The following is a 15,743-nucleotide window of genomic DNA, read 5'->3' as shown; positions in this document are numbered from 1 at the left end:
CCATAATGGTTTTGACTGTGAAGATGCATTCTGAACATGGGAATGTGGCCTCCTGAAACCTTGTCAAGTTGGCTAAGTTTTTCGTGAACCAAGAGGTTTGGACACCCCCTGCTCTAGACAATGCCAGCAATGAGGCAGGGGAAGAAGAGAGGGAACATTGATGAGGATGGTCCTGTTCATTTATATTTAACATTGTGCTAAGTATAGAACTTTCATATCTAGTAAGAGGGAGTAGTATATCTCTGCCAACAGTAGGAGAGAGTACCAAGCTTTAACCCCCCCCGAAGCCACATTCATGGGATCATACCTATAATAACTAATGTCCCAAAAGAAGACTTGAGATCTACAGATCACATCCAGATTGTAGTGTCTTGCAAAAAGTATTCAGTGAATTCTATGCACTGCTGCACATATATAAATTAAGAATGTGTTTTTTAAGAATACCTCCTGGAAACATTGCCACTGCCCTTGTTGAATGAGCTCTAGGTACACAAGGCAAAAGTTTATTGTAGTTTTCTTAGTATTGTTTAATACATTAAGTTAACCATTTGGATAAGGCCATTTTAGAACATTTTGAGAACCCATTTTTTTATTACAAAAGGACACAAATTGCCAGTAGCTCCTTAAAGATTTGGATCCTATCCACATAAAATCTAAAGCTATATGGGGCATCCAATGTAACTATGCGCCTCTTTCTAGTAATTATAATAAATAAAAGAACTAACTCATTGTTCCCTACACAAGCATACTCAGCAGGGAATCTAAGCTGCTATCTAACCTACACAATCATACTTGTCTGAACAAGAGAGCTCCCTGTACCCCCTGTGATGAGTATGCTCATCAGCATCTTTAAACTTAACCTGGAAGGATACATAGCTAAAAGTAAGGCATGTGCGTGCCTTAGACTGTTGTATGTATATGTATCATTAGAATAATTAGGATTAACGTTTACAAATGTTCAGTAAAAACAGCCATTTTACATCCCTTTTAACTAGGTCCTGTTGTTCAGCATTTCTTTGTTTGTCAAAATGCAGTCAGAGTCTCATAGTGACATAAGTGTTCCAGTAGGACTCTGACTGCTGCTACCATATTAATTTTGGTGTGTATTAAAAAAAACTGATAGAAATAAATTACTAATGTTGCACCTTTCTGCTATGGCATCAGCTGACAGTTCTCTCTGAGGTCGACTCTCTGTAACAAAAACTGCATGTGACTAACTGTCCAGTCGAGTCTCCACTCCATCTCGATATGTAAATACAGTGAATCTGGAGATGCAGAAGTGTTAAGTTCCCCATCAGGTCTGGTCTGCTGGCTTATAATATATGAAGCTCCACAGAGACTAATTGGGTAGGAGATTGTGCAAAATCACAGATATGATGTACTACAGTTGATTTAAGTAGAAATGTTCATTAGATGGAAAATGAGGAACTGAGCACAGGTGACACTCCATAACAAGGAACAGCAGCATTTTATGAGAGTCAGTACTTGAGTACTACATAGGATCATAGGAGGTTACTAGGCTAATAGCCCAGAGGCCCTTACAAGCCTAGCCAAGAGTTTATCCCCAAAAAGAAACCTCAGTCAGCCTCTTGTCACCTCTGTCAATGAGGGACACAGGTGGAACCCCTGGGACAAATCTGTTGTTTCCCATCCACTCATCAAGGTTGCGCTTGAAGAGGGTCAGCATGATGCTCTGTTTGATATGTAGGGAAAGTCTATTCCAGAGACGGGGCAGGCTTTGGGATATGAACCTTTCTCTCCAGCAGGTTTTCTTAATGTCACATATTAGCTTCAGGCCTTTTGAGCGGGTAGTGCGTGAGGAGTTAGACTTATGGATATGAAGCATCTCTAGTAAGGCAGGGTCCAAGATTGCCTTGTAGGCAAGACACAGATCACCCCTAAGCAATCTCTATGATACCATGTAGAGTGATAGTGACTTGAGCCTGTCTGCATAGGACAGGTGTTGGAGGCCATAGAGTCTCATTGTGAGGTACTTCAGTGGCCTTTCCAGTTGGTACAGATGTTTGGAGAGGTACATCCCAAACAGGGTGTTATACTCAATTATTGGTCTAATGAGGGAGGAGTATAGAGAGGTAATAACTTCCTTTTTTCTGGATGCAATACCTTTACTTATGAGATGAACCAAGTAAAAGGCTTTTCTGACCACTGCCGCTACATGATGGTCGAATGTGAGGTTATCAACCTGAGTGCCCACGTCTCTTGCCACAGGTTGTGTGCTTACGGGGTTGCCGTTGATGTGGTAATCAGTAGGGGTCATGTTTTTGCTGAACGGTATGATGATACATTGCTTTGCATTTAGCTTGAGGCCATGACTTTGGCACCAGTCATTAGTTGCTGTGTGACCCTGTTGCAGTATGTTAACATCATGTTGGGAGTCAATGACGGCACTCAACTTACAGTCATCAGCAAACGGTCAACTACAGGCCTTTTGTCTTTGCCTGTACCTCTGAGAAATAGATGTAGGGGTCCCAAGTCAGATCCCTGGGGAACTCCACTAGGTCTGTATGCATACATGTATATGTGTGCATGTGTGGACACATATAAAAGGAAGTTCAATAGAAACTTCACTGTAGCTGGACTAGAGAATAATATTTCTCTCATAAGTAAGTACAGCCTGACTGTTGAAGTTATGTGAGAGAAAGAGAGAGAGACAGCAAGATCGCTGTATGAAAAGTCGTGTGAGAACAAACCACCTTGATTTCAGAGAACGTTCTTGATAATGCCTTACAGTTCTGTTTGCCATAAATATTATTTGTCAAGCAAACTTTTGAGGACTGCAATCACTAAATAATGGCAGACAGTTGAGTTTCAGGCTTCATGCTCCTCGAAAATGCATTTATTTGTACTCATTGCTTTTTGGCTTTGCTCCTGAGTCTTGAACTAAGATGTTTAGAGCTGTTACTGGATGAAAGGTGTGTGTGTGTGTTTCTCTCTCAGACATACAGAAAGAGGGTTAGATTAATGGATGGAAGTGTGTGTGTAAAGGTGTGCAGGGGAGTGTGACTATGGGATTCTGTTTGTGTGACAGAAGGAAAGAAATAAGCTGAAATAAGATAAAGAAGGGAAATAACATGCTGGAATGCGGAAAAGCCGTAACTGTCACCTTTCTCTAACTTTGCCTTACACTGCTGGTCAGTTCTTCATAAGATTTTGTTTTTTCTGGCAAACTGCTGATGACTGCAGTCGCTAAATACTGACATATCTGAGTTGTGGACTTCATATTCTTTGCCGCCCTCCTATTTTTTTGGCTTTGCACCTGACCATTGCAGAAAGAGGTTGAGATGTATAGTTGCACTGTATACTTTTTTTTTTTTAAAACAAGAAATATCTTTATTAAATTATCACGTATGACACAGGCAATCATACATTTCTATAAATGAAAACAAAACATACTGACATAATTTTATTTGTAAACATTATACATTACTAACCATTTTAACATAATTTTTGTTGCAAACATTATAAATCACTTATAATCTATCCAGTCACTGTTAGTCAAATATTACACAGCTCATTCAGATCCTGCCTTCTTTTAAACTTCGTTTCTCGTATGCATGTGTTGTTCCCATAATTTAAATTTTTTCTATGCAATTCACTCCTACCCTTTTCTAACGATCCCACTTCCAGTTGTTTTCTCTCTCTTACTATATTCACTACTTCTAGTAAAGTTGGTCTAGACTCTAATTTTCATTTTCTAGTAATTCCTTTTTTTGGCAGCCACCATAATTAGACTCAGCAAGACCATACTATGTCTGGGCAATTCTGATTCTGTATCATAGCTCAAAAAAAAAAAAATCAATTCCTCAGTTACACCAGTTTGCTCACACAGCATCTCTGACAGAGCAGTCTCCATTGAATCTTTAAAGTCTGCCAATTCATTACACTCCCAGAAAATATGTTCCCAGTTACCTCTTTGATCCTCATCACACCTCCAACATTTTGCTGTCTACTTGAGGAAAAATTCTTTTGAGTCTAGAAGGGATATAAAAATACCAATGTAAACACTTCTTATCAAAGATCCTAAATCTTCTAGACTTTATTGCATATTTGGGAGACATATGTCCCCCATTGTTTCTTTTTAAATTGCTTATCCAAGCTCTCTTCCCAATCCTTTCTAACCTCCTCTGATTGATTCTTATAGTTATCGTGCAATATTCTGTATACTCTACTAATTATTCTTTTTTAACAGCAGCTTCTGTTCCAGATTCTTCTAAAAACTCTACCAGTGCTGGTCTTTTGCTTAGGATCCCCTTATTGGGAAACAACACCCAACCTTGTCCTGACAAATATAAGAGAATTATGCTCCGTCCCTCATGCAACATCCTCATATGTCAGGTCTGACAATAAATCAGACTTCTCTGAAATAAAACTGAAACTTCAGATCTCTCCTTTTGTGGAACTTTTAAAATTTCTCCAAGGCAAACCTCCTACTTCTAAGTGATACCTTGGGAATTTCAAATCCCACCAAACTAAGAAAACTCTACAGCTTATGCGGAAAAGTACACTGCTAACTCATATCAGCATGTAAACAACTGCACAGAAGCAGTTGTACCCAGTAGACAGAAGCACAACATTGAGCCCTAAAAAAAAAACTTCCTTGTGGAACAACAATATCAGTAAGCTTTATAAAAAAAGGAAGAAATTTGTGGACAAAAATAAGTGCAACATCTAGCATGTTAGAAACCCCATCATTAAATTAAATAAGCAAATCAAGAGTCTAATTAAAATCATCAAGGCCAAATTTGAGGCAAAAATAGCCGCCAAGGACAAGGATAACCAAAAGATCTTCTTCTGCTATGTCTGTAATCTCATAAGCACTACACAGCATTACACTGAGCCAGTTATGAATAGACCACCCATACTGAAGCTGAAGACTTAGCAAACCTGCTGGTCAATAAATTCACCTCCAACTTCACCCCATTCCCAATTCCTGAATACCTCTCAAGAAATTCGTCATGAAGTCTCAGTATCTAAATGTGTGTGTAACAAGCAACATAAGTGCTTATGTGGTTTTAATCAAATATAAAAGAATACTTGGGTGTTTTATTGCCTTTTCCATCAGTAGCCTTGTTTAATTTTTGGGGAGGGTGGTGGCTTGGCTCAGTGCTTGGGGGATACTCAGGGGGAGTTCTGGGTGGTGCAGTCCTTGGAGTCCAGACTAGAGGGATGGTGCTGCTGTGGCATAGCTGTGTAGGTCAGATGGATAGTCAGTAGGACAAGCTTGAGAGTTATTCCTCCAAAGACTGGCAGTGTTAGCATCCCTCACAAGCTCTCATAGAATGTTAAGAGCTCCTTAGGCTGGGAGAGGGAGACTGATTTCTGCCTTGATGATGGGCCCATGATCAGTTCTTACCACACAATGGAACAAATTGACTGGTGATGGTGCTTGGATATTTGAGGAATGAATGGGCTATGTGGGTCACAGGGAACTGATGGCTGGCAGGCAGCTGGGTTAAAAAAGGGTGGAAAGGGATATACACATAAAACCAGCAGTTGAATTACTCTGACAACTACAACATTATATTTTGCTCTCATTTTCATTCCATTCAATCATTAAATATGGTTCAAACAGTCAAACATTCTGGGAATCAGGCACATCTTTAAGTTAAAGAAAGTCTGTCTGGTTACATGAAATAAGGAAAAGCTGTCTTACAGAGATTGTTCTCCAGTCTCCTTCCAGGAAGTTACGAAGTGGGGTTAAGAAATTGACTGAAGCTGAGTGCATGAAGTCCCGTTCAGCTCCACCCAGCTGCTTCTGTGTCTCTCCAACTTTAATTAGTGTGCTTCCTATAACACAAATCAATGGATAACATTACGGAAGGAAGAACTTCGCTAAATGTTATAACTACAATATCCTGGTCAGTCTACCTACAAAAAATGTTTTTCGTTTCTTTAAGCAAATATATTAAATATTAGCAGCCTATGAGCCAACCAGGATTTGATACAAACAACATTTTGAAAATCACAGTTTGATACAACGTGAGAAGTAAATTTAATCTTAACCTTGATATTATAAGTGTGATAGACTCGATTCTGATGTGCGAGAAGGAATGAAAGTGTAGATTCAACCCCAATCTGGCATCTCTTTTTTGTAGTGATCAAACAAGTAGCAAATGGAGTCAGCAGTGCCAAAAGCACCAGTGTTTGTTATCCCTCTCACCTCCAGTGAAAAATTCTGATGCACCATTACTCAAGAGTATTACACAGTAGACAATAACAACAGTTAGCTATGCCAAACACACCTTGCTGCTCACCTTCTCGGAGCATGAACACTTTTCAGTCAAGTTTTGTGCAACACTACAACAAGCGTGTGTGTGTGTGTGTGTGTGTGTGTGTGTGTGTGTGTGTGTGAAAATGCATTTATTGCATTTGTTTACCGGGAAAGTCCACTGGGCCTAAAATAACTAATTTTCAGTGAAGGCCCAGGGAGAAAAGCTTTGACAAAAACACAGACATAGAAAATACTAAACATTAATTGGTGCAAAAGTAGATACAGTGTTACACATAGTGATTACAGAATATATACATAAAAGCAGGAATTTTGTTGGTTGCCAGATGAATTCAATCAGAGAGGTAAAAAGAGAGACATATTAATCAGTATTACTGTACCAGTGTCTAGAAGTGATGAAAAATAATTATGGAGAAAATATCATCAGTCAGCAGTAGCAAATAGCATAGGAGTTTAGTTATTATATAAGGAGAAGGAGGAGGTTAGCCAGGAAGAGTTGAGATGATTTTTCAGTATTTGTTTGAGGGTGGTGGTACTGCCTGTGTTTCTTATAGAAGGTGGAAGTGAGTTCCATAATTTGGCAACAGTGAAGGAGTAAAGTAGTTGACCAGCAGGTAAGGTGGCCTTTTCTACTTTTAGAAGTAGACGATTTTCAGATATTAACTGCCTGCTGGGTTGGTATTGGGCAAGTAGTGTCGAGAGAGCAGGACAGTCAGTAGATTATTTTGTGCGCTGTAGTTCATTGGGTGAATGAGAGATAGTGGTGGAGTTCCAGCCAGCCTAATTGTTTCAGTGAGTTACAGTGGTGGGATGAGAATTTGGCCTTGGTGGCAAGTTTGGCTATTCTGTTGTAACACATCAAGGTTGGATGTTGCAGAATTTTGGATATTAGTGAGGGGAGGGTTGTCATAAAGGAGACAGGGTAATAAAAAGGTGGTTGCAAGGGTTTGTCTAGTAGCCAGGCTAAGAAAGTGGTGGTGCCTGTAGAGCATACCAAGCTTTTGGTTTTGGTTTTCATCTATAATAATGCCTAGTATTTTAGTGTGTGGGACAACTTCTATAGTGGTATTGTCTTGGGCTTGTACAGTGAAGAATTTTTTGATCTTGGGGAATGGTTTTCTTAGGGGTAAAAAGTACTAGTTTAGTTTATTTTCAGATTTAGGGAAAGATGATTGTTAAGCATCCAAGATTCAGTAGAGGTGAAGGCATTCTGGCTGATTTGCTGGAGTTCAGAGCTGGAATTTGCAATGCATATTATTGTAGAGTCATCAGCATACTGGATTACTAAGCATTGTGGGAGAGTGGAGTGAAAGTTGTTAATAAGGATGCTAAATAAGAGAGGACCAAGTATGGAGCCTTGGGGTACCCCTGTGGAAGTACTGAGGAAGGGAGACTAAGATTGTTGCTATTTGGGGGATTGTTGTCTATTGGAGAGATAGCTATTGAACCACTGTAGAGTAAGTGGGGAAATGTGGTGGGTGGATACTTTAGAGAGGAGGATGGTGTGGGAAATGGTATCAAAAGCTTTGTAGAGGTCTAGGAAAAGGGAAGCAATTATTTTGCCAGAATCCCGTGCCCAGTTAACTGTATCAAGGAAGGAGAGGAGGGTAGAAGTGATGCTGTGTCCTGGTTTGAAACCATGCTGAGTGGCTGACAGAATTTGGTTTTGGTTTTCAAGCAGGTGGTTGAGGAGTTTGTTATGGGTGTATGTTTCCAGTATTTTAGAGAGGGGTGAGAGAATTGCTATGGGCTGAAAGTGTGTGGTGTCTGTGTTGGTGCCACCTTTGTGTAAGGGGAGAATGTATGTTTTTTTCCAGATGTCTGGGACTAGGGATTCTTTAATCCAACTGTTAATGAGTATAGTATGCTGATGGGATAAGCTATAGAGTTTGCAGCTAGCTGCAGGAAGTGTGGGGAGTACATTGTCAGGAGCCAGAGTACAGGGTTTTAGCTTAAGTAAGAGTTTTTTTTTTATTGTGCCGGTGGGTATGAGGGAGAATTTTAGGTTGGAGTTGAGGGTAGGATTGTTTTCTGGGATGATTTGGTCATCAGCAGTCTTGGTGGTGGTGGTTAGGTTAGCTATGGTGTCAGTGAAGTAGGAATTGAAGAGGGTGGCAATTTCAGCAGGGGTTTGTCTCAGCCAGGGGATGAGTTGCTTTGAGAGCCTAGGTATAATAGCTGGTTAATGGAGGAACACATTTTTGGGGGATTATCAAGAGGATGAATAATGGAAAGGCTGTTGGTCCAGATGACATACCTGTGGAAGCATGGAGGTGTTTAGGTGAAATGGCAGTGGAGTTTTTAACCAGACTGTTTAATGAAATCTTGGAAAGTGAGAGGATGCCTGAGGAATGGAGAAAATGTGTTTTGGTACCGATTTTTAAGAATAAGGGTGATGTGAAGAGCTGTAGTAACTACAGAGGGATTAAACTGATCAGTCACAGCATGAAGTTATGGGAAAGAATAGTAGAAGCTAGGTTAAAAAGGGACGTGATGATTAGTGATCAGCAGTATGGTTTCATGCCGGGAATGAGCATTACATATGCGATGTTTGCTCTGAGAGTCTTGATGGAGAAGTACAGAGAAGGTCAGAAGGAGTTGCATTGTATTTTTGTAGACTTAGAGAAAGCATATGACAGGATGCCTAGAGAGGAGTTGTGGTATTGTATGAGGAAGTCGGGAGTGTCAGAGAAGTATGTAAGAGTGGTAGAGGATATGTACGAGGGTAGTGTGACAGTGGTGAGGTCTGCGGTGGGAGTGACAGATGCGTTTAAGGTGGAGGTGGGATTACATCAAAGATCAGCTCTGAGCCCATTCTTATTAGCAATGGTGATGGACAGGTTGACAGATGAGATCAGACAGGAGTCCATGTTTGCAGATGACATTGCGATCTGTAGTGAGAGTAGGGAACAGGTGGAGGAGACCCTGGAGAGGTGGAGATATGCTCTAGAGAGAAGAGGAATGAAGGTCTGCAGGACTAAGACAGAATATGTGTGTGTGTGTGTGAATGAGAGGGAGGATAGAGAAATGGTGAGGATGCAAGGTGTAGAGGTGGCGAAGGTGGATGAGTTTAAATACTTGGGATCAATAGTTCAGAGTAATGGTGAGTGTGGAAGAGAGGTGAAGAAGAGAGTACACGCAGGATGGAGTGGGTGGAGAAAAGTATCAGGAGTGATTTGTTACAGACGAGTACCAGTAAGAGTGAAAGGAAAGGTCTACAAGAGGGTAGTGAGACCAGCTATGTTATATGGGTTGGAGACAGTGGCACTGACAAAAAGGCAGGAGTTAGAGCTGGATGTGGCAGAGTTAAAGATGTTAAGATTTGCACTAGGTGTGACGAGGGTGGACAGGATCAGGAATAAGTATATTAGAGGGTCAGCCCAGGTTGGAAGGTTTGGAGACAAAGCCAGAGAGGCAAGATTACATTGGTTTGGGCATGTGCTGAGGAGGGATAGGTTCATAGGTTCGTACTAGGCTATCTGCCCTTGGGCATTTATAAGCCTAGCCAGAGTGTGTGTGGCTTTCACCACCCCTTAGGATGAGAATACTACGCCCTTTTAGGGTTTAGTTTACTGTGCCTCTGTCTAGTAGTGACACAGAGATGACCCCGGGGTAAACCTACGATCTCCCATCCACTCGTCAAGATTTCTCTTGAATAGAGTTAGTGAGGGGCTCTGCCTAACATGGATTGGGATTCTGTTCCAGAGTGTAGGGAGCCTCTGGGTTATGAATCTGTCCCTCCAGCATGTCCTATTTATTTCCTGTGTTGAGGTTTAAGTCTCTTGCTCTCGTGGCTCTGATGGATTTGGATTTTCTGAGGTGGAGCATGTCCATTAATTCCAGATTGGAGGCACAGGTCACCTCTGAGTAGGCGGTATGCGACTGAATAGAGCTGGAGTTTTTTCAGTCGGGCAGCATATGACATATGTTTAAGACCCTTTATCCTCTTGGTGAGGAACTTTTGGGGTCTTTCCAACTGCTGCAGGTGTCGGGTAAGATACATCCCAAATGGGGCATTGTACTCAATCATTGGCCTGATAAGAGAAGAGTACAGGGGCACAATGACCTCTCTTGATCTAGATGTGAAACCCTTCATAATAAGGATGCTGAGTATATTGGGAAAAAGATGCTAAGGATGAAGCTACCAGGTAACAGGAAAAGAGGAAGGCCTAAGATAAGGTTTATAGATGTTGTGAGACAGGACACGCAGGTGGTTGGTGTGACAGAGCAAGATGCAGAGGACAGGAAGAAATGGAAACAGATGATCCGCTGTGGCGACCCCTAACGGGAACAGCTGAAAGAAGATGATGATCTTTATGTTGGCTTTGTTCATAGGTTCATAGGTTGGTACTAGGCTATCAGCCCTAGGGCCTATACAAGCCTAGCCATAACAATTCCCTGGCTATTTTTCCCACATTATTTACTTTCCAGGACCCCTGTCTAGCAGGGCGACTGACGTGATCCCTGGGGTGAATTTCCTTTCTCCCATCCAATCGTCAAGGTTCCTCTTGAAGAGGTCCAAAGAGGCACTCTGCTTGACATGTATGGGCAATCTATTCCAGAGTCTGGGGAGTCTCTGGGTCAGGAACCTATCCCTCCAGCATGTTTTGTTTATTGTGATGACAAGGTTTAGATCCCTGGAGCGTGTAGCTCTGAGGGATTGGGATTTCTTTAAGTGTAGCATGTCCAACAGCTCTGGGTTTGACATGGCCTTGTATGTTAAGCAGAGATCGCCTCTGAGTAGACGATATGTGACAGAGTATAGCTGGAGTTTTTAAGGTGGTCAGCGTAGGGCATCTGCTTTAGGCCTGTGATTCTTTTAGTGAGGTATTTCTGAGGCCTTTCCAGTTGTTGCAGATGTCTTGAGAGGTACATACCAAATGGGGCGTTGTATTCTATAATGGGTCTAATGAGGGATGAGTACAGTGGGACAATGACCTCCTTTTTTCTGGATGAAAAGCCCTTTGTGATGTGTGCCACATAGAAGGATTTCCTGACTGTTGTGGCGATGTGGTTATCGAAGGTGAGACCACTGTCCACCTGTGTCCCTAAGTCTCTTATCACACTTTCTGTGTTTAGTGTACTGCCACCTATATGGTAATTCATGGATACATGTTTTTTCCCAAAGGGGATAACAATACATTTCTTGGCATTGAGCTTGAGCCCATGGCTCTGGCACCAAGCATCTGTTTCTGTAAGGCCCTTTTGTAGAGTATCCACATCATTTGGGGATTCAATAATGGCTCCCAGTTTGCAGTCATCTGCAAACTTTGTTAGCCAGAGTCCCTTAGTGTTGACCTGTACTTCAGAGAAGTAGATGCCAAACAAGAGCGCCCCAGGACTGAACCCTGCGGTACTCCACTTGTCACTTGTCTGGAGCTGGATTTGGAGTCGGCTACTTTTACAGTGTGGGTTCTATCAGTAAGCCATTTAGCAACCCACTGGGTGACATAGGGATTAATGCCCAACTTAGTAAGTTTATCTATGATTCCAGAGTGGGGGATGGTGTCAAAGGCCTTGGCAAGGTCTAGATAGGCTGTGTGGACCACCTTACCCTTGTCCATGGCTCTGGAGACTGATTCAAAGAAGTCAATCAGGTTCAGGAGACAAGATAGGCCCTTCACAAACCCAAACTGGGTGGGGTCCAGTGTTTGAAGGTTGCCAATGTCTTTGTTTATAAGTTCCATGATAATACGCTCCATGGCCTTGCAGATAAGGCTTGTCAGACTGATGGGACGGTAGTTTCCGGGATCCAAGGTGGATCCCCCCTTGTGGACTGGGATAACTGTAGCTCTGCGCCACTCAGTGGGCACGAAACCTGAGGTGAGGCTATGATTAAACATGACACTTAGGTGAGGTGCCAGTTCATATTGTAGTTCATGTAGTACACAGCCCGGGATGTCATCTGGTCCCATGGATGCTGTATTCTTGGCTTTAGAGAGTGCGTTTTGTACCTGTGTGGCCGTTATTACTGGAATTTGGCAATCTTCCGGTATTGAGATGGGCCATTTAGGGGGTGAGAGGGGGGTGAAGTTGGCACTGAATCGATCTGCCAGGATACTGGCAATATCCTTTGGATCAGTATATTTAATGCCATTCTGTTTTAGCTCAGTGCAGATCTCAGCATTGCCATTTAGATTCTTGACATAGTTATAGAATGCTTTGTGGTTGTCTTTGGAATCTTTGGCAATTTTATTTTCGTAACTAGCTTTGGAGGATTTTATGAGGCATCTCAGTTTCTTACTGAGGCCAGTAAGGGAGTTTTTTACATCCTGGGATTTTCCTCTTTTCTGCAAAAGTTTCTTCCTTTTGTTGTAAAGTTTGTTTATGGCAGGGGACCACCAGATTGGCTTCCTTTTTGGATGAGAGCATTTTGGTTCTATTTGGGATGGCACGATTCATGCATGAGTGGATGTGCTTGTACAGTGCCTTAGTGTAGGATTCAGCAGTTGAACTTTCAGTTCCGCCTGCATGGGTGTTATGAAGTTTGTCACTTCTGACTTGAGTAGCATGAAGTTGGCTTTGGAGAAGTTTTTATGGTGGTTTCTTTACTGGGGGTGGGGTGGGATGTGGATGTTAAGGGTGATTAGCTTATGGTCAGACCTGACTAACGAGGGGTGACCATAGGTATGGAGCATTGATTTCCCATGTTGGTAATGACCAGGTCTAGGATATTGGAGCCCCTGGTGGGACTATGGATTAGTTGATCCAGGGCATTGGAATTTATGAATTCCAAGAACCGTTGCGCAAAGGTTTTGGGACATGAGTAGTTTTCCCAGTTAATGGCAGGGTAGTTAAAATCACACAGTATTAGGGTGTTTGGTTCTATCTTAATATTTTCCAGTATGTTTAGAAAGGTGTAGTGAGAATCTTGGGGTATGGTGGGGGATCTGTAGCAAGCTACAATTTGGATTGCAGTCTTATCTAGTGTTAGTTGCACTTGGAGAATTTCAGACACATTATGTTGGCCAACTAGCCTGGTGGTGTGAATATCCTTGGTGAATATTGACACTCCTCCACCTTTAGTGTTTCGGTCCTGGTTTGGTGGCCGAAAAGTGTGGTAAGAGTTGTAGCCTGGTATTGCAGGGGTGCTCTCTGGAGCCTTGAACCAGGTGTAGGTTGTGGGCTTTTTTATCTCTGGTTATTAGTCATGGTTATTTGCCTGGTTATGGAGTTGCTTGTATTGTAGTAGAGTTGAGGGGTCTTTGTTTTTCTGGCATGATTTCCAGATTTTATCCCTTGTGGACATGATTTCTTTGGTGGATTTTGAGAGACTGCTTGAATGGTTATGTTTTATTCATTTTTCACAGGTGGGTGCTTGCCTATTTAGGATGTCTAGGAATGTTGAGTTAAAGAATTAAACAGCATCATTAAGTGGTAAAGATATGAGGTGTTCCCAATTTACTTTAGCTAAGGTTTCATTAAATATTAATGGTTGGGACTTAGTCAAATTTCTGGTTGATTTGTATTGGTATTGACCTGGGGTAGATTTGCGTAGGATATATGCTGGGTGTTGGTCATTACTGGTATTAGGCAGTATGCCTGCAGTGGTGATATTGTTAAGGTTGGACACTAATATCCAGTCTATTGTGGAGTCCTAATTATTTTATATTTATAAATATGTCTGTACATGTGTGTGTATACATTGATTCTCAGTAAGAACAAGGATCATCAACAATATGCAGTTTTTATTTCATGACAAAACAAAAGGCAGTGTTGCAGACTCTTCCTTACAAAAGCAAGTGCACCAAAATAACTTTCTGAACAAAAGGAAAATCAAAATTTAGAGTACTCCTCAGTCCATTAATTCCTTTCTGTGATGGCAAAAACAATCAAACTCTATAGCATATAGCTGCTTCCTCATACAGCCTGTCCCAGTGTAATACTACAATAGGGACGGTTTGGGTGGCTGCTTATATATATTTTATTTATATGGATATACATACACATACACACACACACACACACACACACACACACACACACACACACACACACACACACACACACACACACACACACACACACACACACACACTTTTAAGTAAAGAAATGTTTCTTTACTTAAAATAAATGGCCCACAGCAATCTTATGTAATGCACTACAGCTTTCTGTTTGTTGTCCTCCCCATAATTCACTGGAAAGGCAATAAGCGCAAACCCCACAAATATTAAAACAGTAGAGAGAGTTGTGAACTGCTGGTTTGATAGTGCAGCAACAGGTGATGGTAATTTGAGGTAAATATGTTTGTCATCCACCTAGGCAAACAGATAAAGGATTGTAAAATGCAGTCAGTAAATAAAGGGTACTGCAAGCTGTCTGTAGATCAAACATGTTACTTGCTCAAGTTTAAAGTCTGGCTGTTCATATGTACAAAGTCAGTAGGGATACTTACTCTATGGTTTTTGTTTGTGTGAAACTGTTCTTTATTCCACAGACTCTCCATGACTTTGCCTCAAGTTTTTGGTCTGTGCCTCAAAAAATCTAAAGCTTTCTGGCGAATCACTGAGTACTGATGTCACCAACCAGGGAAAGGAGTTGAATGTTGACGAAAGCAACTTACTCTCATGTAGCTTTCTCATTTTGAAGTCCAGCTTTTCAGGATTAGTCTGCAATTGTACATAGCATGTTGGAATATTTATTCCCTTGTGAAACAAAGTTGAAACTGTCCCTAACTACACAGAATATCCCTGACTTAGGTATCTGTGATTTTCTGCCTGACAACTGCAGTCATTAAATGGGAGGGGGGGCTAGCTGTGGATGGAAGCAAAGTACCCCTCTTATCACTTGCTCATTTAAAAGTCTGTCTTTACAGGACTAGTGTGTATTTGTATGAAGTATGCTGGAATATGTACTCAAGTGGCTACAGTTTATGTGAAACAAAGATGAAACTGCTCCTGATTTCATACACTGTCACAGACTTTGTCTCATACTTTTGAACTGGCAAATCATTGACAATTGTAATAACTAAAGGGGGGTGGGCAGAACTGTGGATGAAAGCAACTTAACCCAAAGTTGTTGCCTCAGTACTAAGTGTGGCATTATAGTACCTACGTGATTTGTATAAAGTATGTTGGAATATTTACTTTCTGACCACTGTTTGTGTGAAACAAAGTTGAAACGGTCCTTGATTTTGCAGAATGTCCCTAACTGCCCTTGCAAGCAATGCCCTAACAGAGATGGAGATCTCAAAACAGGTTGCCAGTAACTCACATACTACACCTATTATGAATAAGACACAAACTTACTTATGCTGAAGTTCTTGAATGCAATCTACCAAAACTTCAAAGACCTTCCAAACACTCTACAAAGACAACACTCCCCAGGATACATACAACCACATCTTACAACGTCTCAGCCTCTAAGCCCTTAAGGCAAACTACCACACAACCCAATATACTGGTCACTGGAGACTTTACTGGGAGCTACACTGATGCCCCACTCTGAGCAGGGAGACAGACACAGTTCATAGGTTGGTACTAGGCTATCGGCC

General features: G+C 41.5%; 1 protein-coding gene across 10 annotated transcripts in view; it reads right to left on the bottom strand.

Annotated features, from left to right (window-relative positions):
- The window catches only part of SH3GLB2 (SH3 domain containing GRB2 like, endophilin B2), a 1,772,316-nt gene that overhangs the window by 1,002,690 nt on the left and 753,883 nt on the right, over positions 1–15,743 (bottom strand). For all 10 annotated transcript variants that reach the window (XM_044057951.1, XM_044057956.1, XM_044057957.1 and 7 more), the window contains exon 4: positions 5,675–5,808. In XM_044057951.1, coding sequence (XP_043913886.1) covers positions 5,675–5,808 — 134 coding nt within the window. The remainder of the gene's footprint in view (positions 1–5,674; positions 5,809–15,743) is intronic.

Source organism: Protopterus annectens, chromosome 16.part0 (assembly GCF_019279795.1).
Source record: "Protopterus annectens isolate FY-2018-M chromosome 16.part0, PAN1.0, whole genome shotgun sequence".
In the NCBI taxonomy this organism is placed as follows: Eukaryota; Metazoa; Chordata; order Ceratodontiformes; family Protopteridae; genus Protopterus; species Protopterus annectens.
Note: the sequence above shows the minus strand (reverse complement) of the source record. Positions and strands in the feature narration are given on the sequence as shown.